The sequence below is a fragment of the Rhinolophus sinicus genome, chromosome 16 (genome assembly GCF_057876585.1).
Source record: "Rhinolophus sinicus isolate RSI-liver-muscle chromosome 16, RSI-T2T, whole genome shotgun sequence".
Lineage (NCBI taxonomy): Eukaryota > Metazoa > Chordata > Mammalia > Chiroptera > Rhinolophidae > Rhinolophus > Rhinolophus sinicus.
The window spans coordinates 21,227,989-21,241,089 of record NC_142516.1 but is presented as its reverse complement, the minus strand read 5'-3'; the positions used below and the strand labels follow the sequence as shown (position 1 = coordinate 21,241,089).

At 46.3% G+C, this 13,101-nt stretch overlaps 1 protein-coding gene across 8 annotated transcripts in view; it reads left to right on the top strand.

The window, feature by feature from the left end:
• The window catches only part of PALM2AKAP2 (PALM2 and AKAP2 fusion), a 416,415-nt gene that overhangs the window by 91,988 nt on the left and 311,326 nt on the right, over positions 1-13,101 (top strand). For 7 of the 8 annotated variants that reach the window (XM_019734170.3, XM_019734168.3, XM_019734167.3 and 4 more), the window contains exon 2: positions 9,791-9,836. The exons of the other annotated variant lie outside the window; for it this stretch is intronic. In XM_019734170.3, coding sequence (XP_019589729.3) covers positions 9,791-9,836 — 46 coding nt within the window. The remainder of the gene's footprint in view (positions 1-9,790; positions 9,837-13,101) is intronic. 8 annotated transcript variants of the gene reach the window in all.

The window sequence follows — 13,101 nt, the reverse complement described above, 5'->3', positions numbered from 1 at the left end:
TCTCAATTCCTCTGATATTCCAGTTCTAGAGCAGAGATTTTTTTTTTTTTTTCAACCAGAGGTCCATGGATCTTCTAAGCATGTCCGTGGAAGAATTCAAGGGGTTTCCAAAAGCTCAGAAATTGTTTACAAAATGTTGTATACATGTGCATTACCCTGAGAGACAGTCCACAGTTCATATCAGATGTTCAAAAGGATTCTGTCATCTGCCCTCCTGCAAAGCTTAGAACCACAGGTCTAGGTGGTATCATAAAACCCACCTGAGAGCACTTCATATTTTTGTCTCCTTTAGTCTCTCAGGATATGTGCAGAATTTGGCAAAGCCAAAATGTTACAAAAAGGTGTAGTAAGATCAAAAGACCTTGGATTGCAAACTCCAGAGGTCAGAAGCGAGAGTCCAGAGCGGTCATGAGTAAGAGCTGGTCTAGTCTGCAGTCCCTGCTGGGCACAGCTGGTGTCTTCATCAGCTTGGGCTGTCTTAACAAGTGACCCCCGAGGGGTGGCTGACACAACAAACACTTCCTTCTCATCGTTCTGGGGTCTGGGAGGTCTGATCAGGGTGCCAACAGATTTGGTTCCTTGTGAGGGCTTTCCTCCTGGTTTGTAGACAACTGTCTTCTCGCTGTGTCCTCACAGCGTGGAGACAGAGAGAAAAGTAAGCTCTCTACTGTCTCTTCCTATAAAGGTACTAATTCCGTCAGGAGGGCTCCATGCTCATGACCAAATCACCTCCCAAAGGCCCCACTTTCCTCACACTGGGGGTTAGGGTTTGAACATAGGAATTTGGGGTGGGGGTTGGGGGGTACACAGACATGCCGTCCATAGCATCTGGTGCTGGGCTGAATAAATAACTCAGGAGCCTTCATGGAAACATAGGCACATCTATGCAGAAACACATCTAGAGTGATACAGATATCAATGAATAAGCAAGATTATGTTCAGGAGTTTTAGATACATTGTCTCACTGGATCATCACAAGATAACAGCATCACATGAAATGAATGCTGTTATCTTTCCCATTTTATAGATAGAGTGATTTAAGCTCAAAGATGTCAAGTACGTTTCTTAAGATCATTAAGGGGTGAAATTGGGACTTAAGGTCAGGTTTATCCAGTCCATGCTCCCTCCCAACTATAGTCAACAGCCATCATGGAGTCGTGTGGGACATTGATTTATCTGACAGCAAGTCACACACTATGTTCGGAACTGGGAAGGATAACCACTTTTCTTTCCCAAGAAGACTGTCAGGCATACCCTGTGGGAGTGGGATTTCTGCAGCTCTGTGGAGTTAACATGAGGAGACTTGGAAAGTTAGAAAAGGGAGGGGGAGGCTGCATTCCAGGCATCGCTCATGGTATGAGAAAGCACCAAATTTGGAGTGGGACAAACAGATGAAGAAGGTGTCAAGTTCTCTGGGGAGGAGTGGAGGGTACTGAAGGCTAAAACAGGGTAGAGCCCTGGCAAGATGCTATGGTGACTTAGCTGAGCCTCAAACAAAGGAGAACCGTCCCAGAACGCTGGGAGTCTCCCCTCCCCTGTCTCAACAAAGGCAAGTTCCACATAACGAAGGGGACATAGTCCCAGATGGAAACTGATTTGCCTGTTTTACAGGGAGATCTTCAATTCTAACACAGAACTCTCTGGTCACAGGAAAAGCTATCTCAATCACAAATGACTTGTCCACTTGCAAAAGATGGAGCCCCAAAGACTGGACTTAGGGGTGGGTGAAGGTAAGGAATTAGAGGAGGGAAGACAGTTACTGAGTGGGTAGAAAGGAAACCAAGGAGAACAGACGGGAGGTTCCTGGGTCCCTGCACAGGCACCCACCCTCTTACCTCCTGTTGCAGTTTCACAGCACTGACTCCAAGCCAGATCATGGAATGCAATAACCTCCCTCTCCTCCACCTCTACCCGAGAAAGGCTGCCCCAGGAGAGAAAACATACGGAAGGGCATCACAACAGAAGGCAAGCTCAAATTTGAGTCAGACGTGGCCCTGCCAGCTGCACCACTACTTCTCCCCACCCGGCACAGGGCACAGACCCTGCTTTCACTGGGGAGGCCTGGAGAGCTGCTAAGTGTCCATTTCCTGCAAGGTTGGGCCTGGATGGGAGCTCATGGGTTTTCTGGGAACTGCTTTCTCTAACATATAAGAGTTGAGTCTTGTTTGTACTCACACCCTTCTCAGAAGCAAAGGGTGCAGACACTACAACGAAAACGTGCTCCTTTGTTCAAGTCAGTACACGCTTCCATCCTGGGAGCTTCCTGAGCGGACACCTTCCATGTGCTGGAGCTCCCCCCCGCCCCCCCAGCCCGTGCTTCAGGCTCCGCCGCTGGACGACTGTGTTTCTACCCCCACCTCGCGAAGGATGCCTTCCTCTCTAGTGGGATAAATTTAGCTCCGAATGAATGCAGAACGGAGGGCACATTAATGTAAACACAGACAAAATAGCTTTCAAAGATAGATGTGACACACACACACACACACACACACACACACACACACACACAACTGCACACACACACAACTGCACACACACACACACAAAACCAGTTTTGCTGTTTCCTTCTCTTCCGCTTCTCTCTGCTTCTTCCATCTCATCCTCGGACCCGTGCACCCTTTTCTGCATGTATTTATGCAAATTCAATATGTGGATCAGAATGTGGGGCTGTTCGTCTTCAGAATAATAAAACAGAAATCCCTCGAGTGACTGAGGAACATCAGGAAGTCGGGGAGAATCGGTGGTGGTGTTGCTTACTTTCGTTTATTGGCTTGATTGTCTTAGAAACATGGAAGCCTCTTCTATCCTATGTGTTACCAGAGTCTTTTCTCCTGGTGGGTGATCCTGGGCTGCTGCAGAATGCTGCACCGTCCTACAAACTCTGCCCCGCTGACCTGTGAGCATTTTCCTAAGTCCCTAACTCTGAAACCATCCCTGTCGCTGGAGTCCTTCAGATAGACAGAGCATTCATGGTTCTCAAAGCACTTTCTCACTCATAAGTTCCTTTACTCCTTACAAGAATCTTGTGGGGGAGTTAGCTACACCTATTCCTAGTTTTTCAAATAGAAAACCGCAGCTCAGAGCAGTTCGGTGACTTGTCTGAGGTCACACAGGAAGGGGCAGAGTCAGGATTAGGGCCCAGGATGGAGACTCTGTCTTGTGTTCTTCCCACTCTACCGTGAGCTGCTTTGAGGAAAGGCAATTTGTCCAGGAGGCCCCAGCGGGGAGGATCACATATTGGTAAGGAGCAATTTTTAGGACTGGTTGGCTGTCACCTCTTAGTAGACGGGCTCAGTGGGGCCAGACACAAGTTGGATGCATTTTGCCCGTGTATGGCGGGTGAACGAGGGGTGGGCATGCAGGATTGAGATGCTGGACTCTTCAAAGGACATCAGAAGGGCTCAGCATCCACAGGTGGTAGGAGCTGAAGCTAAACTTCCCATATTTCATTATTCATTCCCCAACCAGGAGTGTGCACAGGATTGAGTTGATAGGCCACTGTCCCTCTACTGCCAACCCCACAGGAAATCTCTCTCATTAGTAATGCTGACTTGCAGAACGCATATGGCATTATTGAATCCGGGCTAACAATGAAACTGTGGATGGCCACGCTACAAAAAGGGAGTGCAAGCTGACGGGGCACTTCGTGGTCATTGTCCCCTAAGCTCCCAGAAGCCAATGGCCCGATGCTGTTTACTGGCAGTAGAGAACCAGACTGGCCTTCCCAGACTTTTCCACTTTGTAGCTAATCTATTCTTTTTTTTTTTTAACTCACACCCAAACCTGGAATCAACACCGAGGAGCACCATTAGTATGCAAGCATGTAGCTTTCCTAAAGACTCCCACGTAAGTGTTCCTTTCCAGCTTTTTCTAGGACTTAATCTATCTCCTCTTAAGAATTCCCTGCTCATCCCTTCTTATTAATAATTTTTAAAAAGATCCACTCCAAAAGATTCATAGGTGTTTATGAATAATTACAAGGAGAGTCTGGTGAAGAAATTTCTAGACAATAAGTGACACCAGACAGAATCCTCCCTTTTAAAAGATGAAAAGAGAGTAGTAACCACCATGTGAGGAGTTTTAAGAATACCGAAAGTTCATTTAAAAAAAAAAAAAAAGAGCCTACATAAAAGGGTAGATAAAATCAAGTCACTTGATTTGGTCCATGACTTTTTTCATGAGTAATTATGACCTACTGTGGCCACTCTTAAACATTTATATCTATTATTCTGATTTCTCACAATGCCCTGATGAGGTTAGAGTTATTATCCTCCCATTATAGACATCTTTAGTGAAAACGAGGCTGAAAGAATTCAAGGCAGTAGTGTTGGTGAGTCTGAGGGCTAGATTCTAATTGGTCTTTAGAGCTCATATCTTTTCTTTGTGTCACACCCACCTCCCACTTCCTAATCCCATTTTGCAAAGCTGTTGTCAGTGATAAGACTATAATGAACCAACATCTGCATATCCTAGCAAGGTAAGTGTAGAATGATGGGCCCCTCACCGTTAGCACTAATTCCTGTATACTTATACTACCTCAGTTCCTTTAGTGATGCACAAAGACAATCCACTGACACTGCCAAAGCCAAGTGATGGGGCGGGGAGGGGGGGCAGGGGGGGGAGAAGCCATCAAACTGAAATACTAACACATCAGTTTGATAGATTTCTAGATAGATTCCCATTGCTATGTAGAGACCCTAGTCAACATACACCTTATGTAACATCCAGCCTACATAGTTTATTTCCCACACTGGTGCACTGTTCTCTAACTTCTTTCTCTGTCTTCTTGTACCACGGGGACTCGCTATATGGATCAGTCATTTGAATCCCATAGAGAAAATAGTCCATATTTAAATTCCCATCAACGTTCCCAAATTGTTCACAACCACAGGGGCCATAGGGTTCCAAGCACTGTTCCCCTCCTTCTGATTCCGTGCAGCCATCGCCTGTGTTTTGAATGACCACATGTTTTAAAAGATCCTAGGCTAAAGAGAGCTACTACAAAACACGAACATTTTGGAGGACCCTGGCATTCCTTTCAGAATAACTTTGTCAAAGGAAAGCTTCAAGTTACTATAACATTTTACATTCTTCATTGCTGCTCAATAAGACGTTAACTTTTACTCCCTCAATGGGCCTTAGCAAGTTCTCCCTCTCATTTTATTGAGCTGTTTTACCCACAGGGGAATAGGTTGTGCTCATTTGTGGTTCCCAAAGGACTCACCCTGGTATAGATTTTGGAAATTTTATTAACAAAACATCTATTTTGCAAATCTAGCATTCCGTATTCTCTTTGTATAATGCTTCACAATGCAGCATGTATCAGAAAAACCATTAAACAATGTGGATAGTGCTTAGGCAACACAAGTTAACGTCCCAGCAAGAACCAGTGATTTGTTACATGCATTATGCACCATTGTAATATATCTTTCCAGGTTTTAAATGTGTGGAGGGCAAAAAGTCACCAATATTACCACTAGACTACGAATTCTTTGTAATACCAAGCAAGCCATAGCCTAACGTCTGGTATAGACTAACTACACAGTAAAAACTTATGAAAGAAATGGCATAATTTGGTTTTAAATATCTGTGTATGTAATGGGTTCAGTGATTTTAAAAAGCTGAAATTAGAGCTTTGAGGGGAGAAGTGCTAGGAGAGGAGAAAATGTTTTCCCTTTGCTCTTTGGCTAAGCATCAGCCATTCATTTTATTTCACATGCCTTCCCATGCCTCCTGTTTCACTTAGGATTCTTAGTCACAAGCAACAGAAACTGATTCCAGCTGATAGGAACAGAGAAGGCATGAATTGGAAGTGCATTAAGTAGTTCACAGAATAACTGGGAAGGCGAGAGAAGGAGGCTTGGGCAATGGACAGGACCAAAGGTGAGCTCCCAACCTGAAAAGAATTCTCTAATGTTGTACCTTCAAGATCCTTGGCAAGTGCACACGCCCAGGTTGCATGCCATGCCGTATGTGTAGGTTCTGGGGATCTGAGGAAGCCAGTGTCTGGCATTTCCCAGCTTCTAGGAGGGAGGTGGCTCTGACTCTCAGTATGGCTTGTAATATGGGAATTCCCCAAAGATAGGAAGGGATTCACAAATTGGGCAGCCAAAATATATGAAAGAGTCGGCTATACTTCCAGCTGGCTGAAACCCCAGGATCCAGTATTCCGAATTTCTCCTTTCCTTTGAGTTTTTGCCGTACTTGCTTTGACAATCCTCAATACCGAGTAAACATGACCACTGCATATCATGGACCTCGGCTGGTTCAAAACCACTTAGGAGGTACACACAATTGCTCATGAGTCTTTTTGTCTATTCCTAGTAAACTCAGTTTGTACAATGCTTCCAAACCCATCTATAACCCCCATGTCACCCGATAGAAATGTAATTCTGTACGTATATTCCGAGAGATGTGTTCCAGGAGATTCTGATACATACTTCTGGTTGGGAAACATATTTTAGAGTTTCCCATTTCCCACGGCTTCTTTACAAACCAATTCTACTTTTCTGAAGTCCTCCCATGCCATCATCAGTCAGTCTTACCCAGTGATCCTCCCATCAGCGGGGAAAACTTGGCCATCTGAGACACACTTACTCAGTATCAACTTCTCTCTCCTTCAACTCAAAATTTCTTCTTGTCTTTACCCACTCTGTCCTCCTGCCCTGCTCCATTATTTCTTCTTTCTAAGGTTAAACTGGCCACCAGTGCTCAGCTGGATGCCCTTCGGTCTAATCTGAGACCTAATACTTAACCTTTCTTTTGACTGTGTCTTTGACCTCACTCCTTTGATGCCTAATTCCCATTGTCCCTGAACATTCAAGTCTCACCTGACCTAACCACCCTTCAACTCAACCCTTCTTCCCATAGACCACCTTCCTGTCTCCACCCCCCTGGCTACCCTCACCCACTCATCTTTCACATCCAAAGATTTGAAAGGAGTGGTTTGTACTCATGGATGCTCCTTCCCCACCTTTCACTTCATCCTCAACTCTCCGTAATTGCTTCCGGTTTCATCTTCCACACACACAGTGCTCCTCCAGTGTCACCCATGACTTCCTGCCTGCCCAAGACAATGGTCTCTTGTTAGTCTGTGTTCTTGACCTCTCAGAAGCATATGATCCTGTGGAAAACCCCTTTCCTCCTGTTGTGGCTTTTGGTACAACCACCCCTCCTGGTTTTTGCTTCTACTTCTCAGGTGATACATTCTCAGCCTCCTTTGCTGGGCTTGCTCCTCTTCTTGTTCTATTTTCTCACCTTGGCCATTCTCATTTCTTTAGCTATAACCTCAAAGTAAATGACACCCAGATATGTGTCACCAATCCTGATTCTTCTGTCTTGAAGTTCAGATTTTTCCAACTGGTCACTTTCAAAGGGTGCGCAGGCTCTTCTCCCACTCCATCTCCCCTTCCACGACTCAGTTGGTTGGAGCGCATCCTCTCAACCACAAGGTTGCCGGTTTGATTCCTCGACTCCCGCAAGGGATGGTGGGCTGTGCCCCCTGCAACTAACAAAGGCAACTGGACCTGGAGCTGAGCTGCGCCCTCCACAACTAAGACTGAAAGGACAACAACTTGACTTGGAAAAAAGTCCTGGAAGTACACACTCTTCCCCAATAAAGTCCTGTTCCCCTTCCCCAATTAAAAAAAAAATTTTGTGGTAAAATACACATAACATAAAATTTACCAGTTAAACCACTTTTAAGTGTACAGTTCAGTGATATGAAGTCCATTCACATTGTTGTGCTCCTCTATTCCTTTTTAATATCTGTGTAGTTGGGGGAAGGACCATTTCTTGCTCACTTGTTTATTACTGGGGTCTGCACCACCTCCATTCCACTGGCTGAGCCTGGTGCTGAGAGGTAAGAACAAGGGCTCTGTGGAGTCTGATCTGAGGTTAGATCCCAGCTCTGTGACTCTGGCTGAGTCTCTCAAACTCTCTGGCCTTACTTTCCTCATCTTGTTCTCTACTCTTGTTGGGTATACCGCCGTTCTGCTGAAGTAGTAACAGCTTTGTTTACGGGTGAGGAAACACCCCTCCAATGACTCGTACTGTTAAAGCTGGTGCTGGAAATGAAGGGAAAATAAAGGGTTTGAAAACCACGAAGGGTCTTCGCCAGTGATAGAAGTCTGGATATACTGGAGTGGGGTTCGAATCTGGCATTGGCTAGGATTTAAGACACAAACCACTCCACCTAGACCCGTGATGAAAAGGAAGGGAAAACAATCAGTCAGTAAAATTATTTGGTGACTGCTTCAGTATTTGGGCAAAGTAGTGATTGCTCGTCAAGTGACAGGTAAAACCTCCGTGAAAGCTGAAAAGACAATTTCGGTGAATTGTAAGAATTTGCCCAGAAAGAGGACATTTGGGGAAAATTGAGGTATATACTTTTTAAAATGCCTTAAGTCCTTCCTTTAGAGAAGCATTAAGGACCTAAAAAGGACACATTGGTGTTTGTTTGTTTTGGTGTTTATTTCATTTTGTGGGGAGGAAAGTTTGCTTATGAATGTTGAAGATTCTAGCAGGTTCCTCCTCAATGGTAAGAAGTATTTTGTTTTTAGCATTTATTTCCTTTAGGAGGGTCTTACCCATCCCTCCTATCCTGCCCAGGGCCTGCCACAAAAAATGCACTTTCACACTGTCTTCCATTTCAGTAAAGAAGAGGTGAAGTATTTTAGTGACCAGCTCCTACGTTTCCTTTTAGAGACTGTATTGAAGGAAAGACCCTGAATGTCACAGGATAATGACAGACCGGATTGCCCTTTACAAAGCACCTTTATATACTTTATCTCATTAATTACTGAGGACAACTTTGTGAGGGTAACTATTGTGATCCGCCATTTTTCAGATGAGGAAACTGAGGTTCAGAGTGGTTAAGTGAGTTGCCCAAGGTTTCATAGCTAATAAGTTGCTGAGCCCATCTTAGCCGAGCACCCAGGCCTACAAACTCTTGGCTGTCTTTCTAAGCCACATTTGACTTCACAGAGGGGTGGCCTGTTTTGAGCTATACCTCCCCCGGCGACCTTGATGTCTGAGAACCGGGCCATCTAAGGCATGTGGGCGAGGCAGCCCTTCCTTATTGGAAATGTTCCCACGTGGAGCCCAAGCATCTGGCATGAGCCAGAAGGCGGCCAGAACTCTCGGTGGCCACAGCTGGCACGTAGTAGCACGTGCGCAGGGCTCCCCACTTTCTGCCAGAGGCCCCTCGGCTGGCATTTGCTCGGCGGAGACGCCACCTCATCTTGCTCGGGCCCCAGAGAGCGCGCCAGCTCTGCGCCCTAGTTGCTCGCCGTGTGCCTGCGCCCCAGGTGCCCACCCGCACGCGCGCTGCCTGTCTGCTCCTTGGGGTGGCTTCCCCCACCCCCGCCACAGCCCCAGCGTCTCCAGCCCGCCACTGAGGGCTGCGGCCACCGGTCTCGCACACCCCAGGGGCGGAGCGAGGCGCCGAGACGTCAGGGCGGAGAATGAGCACGGGGCGAGCGCGCCCTCCCAGCGGCTGCCCGAGGCCCACGTTCTTGACTGGCGCGGCCGCCGGCGGCTTGGAGATGCAGTTAGCGGCAGCGCTGGGGCGCAGCCAGGCGGCCGGGCGGGCGGGGGCCAGAGGCTGAGCCCAGGGGAGACAGCCGCGCTCACAGCTCTGCCTGCCACCCCAGGAGTAGATCCCGGTCTCCCATTGGTTTTCCCCAGGGTTCTAGCAAAGCCCCCCCGGGGTGCCCATCAATTTTTTTGGGTGACTACAGTGTGTGTTTGTTTTTCTTTCTTTTTCCCCTCCCTGTGTGCCCTTCTCCAGGATGGCAGAGGCGGAATTGCACAAGGAAAGGCTGCAAGCCATAGCAGTAAGTCCACTTTCATTTTATTTCTTGCTCTATTGTCTGGGATGGAAAGGCACCCGAGTGTTTCGGGCCATCCACATTCCAGCACAGTAGCCGCGGGGCATGTGTTTGGGGGATAAAAGTCTGTCAAGACTCAGCTGTGCTGCTTTTTCTTTTATACGTCTGTAGATAGAAACCCCCAGGGCGCGCTTTGGGTTGGATTTGAATGTGGAAAATTGGCTTAGAAATAAGATGCTTGCTACTGGGCTTTGGGGAAAGACTAAACAGACATATGGGGGCGATTCCTGGAATATTATCACCCAGTGCTAAGTGATACTTCTGATTTCATACTCTGGAAAACGGAGAGATCGGTTACCAGAACGGTGGCTGCCATCCTCTCTGCGGGAGCCGTTTCTCTGCTAAGTGGAAAACCAGCAGTCAGCTCCACTGCCAGCCACGCGGTAGAACCTCCTCCCTGAAACCAACCGGGAGTGTAATTTTCCCCCGTTCTGTTTGATATTGACAAGGGCACCGGTACAAGCCACCACCCGGGAGGGGCCTGGGGACTTCTTATAGCAACTGGGTCCTGGGAATAATATTCCAAGAGAGCCTCTTTCTTATGGGTGTGGATAATCTGACAAGCTATTTTCAGCATACAAAGGAGCAACCAGTTTTGGCAAAGTTTATATGCACTTTCAGGAAAGTGTACCCATGTGCATCTTGGTAAAGGAGAGAACTCTGAGACCGCCTAGACTTGAGCACTCTTACCACAGTGTTGCCAGTGATCCACAGATGTGGTATTTTTACTGCAGTCACCACAGCTGGATTATATATTTCCTTTGCAGATGAGGGAATGATTACTGCTGCTATATGAAATAATAATTAAAACAGAAGGTCTGTTAACATACTGGCATACAAGAACCTCCAGACATTTTTCTACTTAAGTACCTTTTTTTTTTTTTTTTCTTTTTTTCCGTCCAGGACTTCCCTGGAAACACATATAAATTTGTTAGAGAAATAAATAGTGTGTAATGTTTTGGAAGCAAAGCACATGAGTTTTGAAAATCCTTTGGACAGATTTTTTTCATTGGGAAAAATGCATACAGACCATTTTTTTAAAAAGAAGTATTTGATGTGGTCTTTGTGGCTCTGAGATCCTCTTTGTCAAACTCTTCAAATCTTAAATGTCTTGGAGACTTTACCACTGAAATTAGAAAGAGAGAGGCAATGTTGAAATACTATGGTTTGCCTATCAAACAATCTTTGAGTTCTGGTCGTCAAAACTCAGGAAGACTTTTTCTTTTCTGTCCCTTTCCCTCTGTGTATGTGTATTTTGATGGTTAATGAAGTTGTTTTGATTTCTAAAGGTAGTGGCCAGGCGGTGTGGCCAGTGTGTCCTGAACTTGATAAGAATGGAGGCATTCAGTTATTGGTGCCATGTAGCTGGTGGGTGTTTTATGTAAACTGAATAGTAGGCTGCTTTAACCGTCCATGAAGTGGCTGCTCCAGGGAACGCTCCGTTGCTCCCATAGGCTTCTGCTGACGGTTTCCAACAGTTGTCACATTTTCTGCCTTTGCATGACCAGCTTTACTGGATGCCAGAGGAACAGCTGAACTCCATGAAAGGACTTACTTTCTGAATGGGGAGCCAGCAGCAGCTCACACTGGGGCTACCCCCTCTGTAACTGGGGCTGGATAATCCCAAGAGGGGCTAAGTGGATTTTCAAGAATGATGTAGCCAGTCTTTTGGAGTTCTCTTGAGTGTATGAGAAGAATAAACACAAATACTTGTGTTTGTTCAGTTATGGAATTGAGTTTGTCCTGTGTACCTGGGAAGGTGCTGGTGATTCTCATGAACATTTCAGCCTCAATGAATACATGTTATCAGTGCAGGTTTTCTAAAAGCGAAATCAGTGTGTGTGTGTGTGTGTGTGTGTGTGTGTGTGTGTATCAAACCAGGCGGGTGGGGGGTGAGGAGAGGGAGAAGAGAGAGAGAGATAGAAAGAGAGAGAGAGAGAGAATATTAAGAGATGAGGAGGGGTGGGGGGCTTGTGACCACCTCAGTTCTATGCCCTGATTTTGCCTAGCGCTCACTCTAAATTCTGCAAATGCTGCCTCTCTCTGCCACCTTCCTAGAGTTTTCAGGGGTCTCTGAGAAGCTTACAAGCCTGACCTCAGAGCCTAGTATTCCTGAAGTCTCTCTAGAGGTGTGAGGGAGGAAGAAAACGAGTGCTCACCCTTTCACCAACTTGGGCTCCTTTCCAAGAGGCAGAAGAGATAGACTGGGATTCCAGTCAGTCTATAGTCTGGGTCTCAGTTCCTTCATCTCTAAAATGGGCTCATGAATTCTACCCCATGGACTGGTTGTGAGATTTAGATATGATGCAGGTGAGGTCCCTGGCAAACAGTTACCACTGGATGGTGTTGAGGCAGAGCCCCCAATTCCTGTCTACACTGCTGCCTTGCCCTGTGGGGGTTAGAGGCAACATGTCTGGAGTGCAAAGAGTCTCAATGGCCTTTTTTATCCTTTCTTTTAATTCTGACTGAAGGCCAGGGCTCTGCCCAGCATCAGTTCCTCTAGCTGTTTCAGACACAGGCACCGAGATGTCACTTGAGGATTCATCCATCCATTCGTTCAGCACATATTTACAGAATGCTTCCTCTGGGAAGGTACTGGCAACACCACAGAGTCAGTGTCCCCAACTTTCAGCCACCAGAGGGAAGATTTTACCCTTTGCACATTTAAGTTCTGAAAAGTCTCGTGACCCAGGATACTTGTCACATGATGATCTGTGGGATTTTTCTTCTGAAGGGAATGGAATACTCAGAAACGATGGCACTTGAATTGAATCTTCCAGTTGAATTCAGAGACCAATCAGTGAGCAAAGATGAATCTCATTCTGTTTCCTGCCAAAAGCAGCTCAAGTCCGTCTTGACCACTGTCTCTGCTGCCAGGTGCTCCTTTCACCTGTAGGGACACTCCCAAAACTGTAATTTTAGAAGACAGCAAAATGCCCCTGTAGCAGAATGAATGTGACTGATAATTCCAGGGAGTAATAATACAGTTGCCATTTACTGAACATTGTTTGGCAAGGCGTGGTGTGACGTGCTTTTTTTTTAATAGTCTAAGTTGTTGTTAATAGTCTAATGGAGGAAAAGAAAAGCACGTGAACAATTACTGTACAGTGCCAGGAAAGCTGGTGCAAGTGAGCACACATGTGGAGTGTGTAAACCGTCATCAAGGGGTTGGGGACACTTCCCTAGAGAGGAGACATTGGAGCAAGTGCTG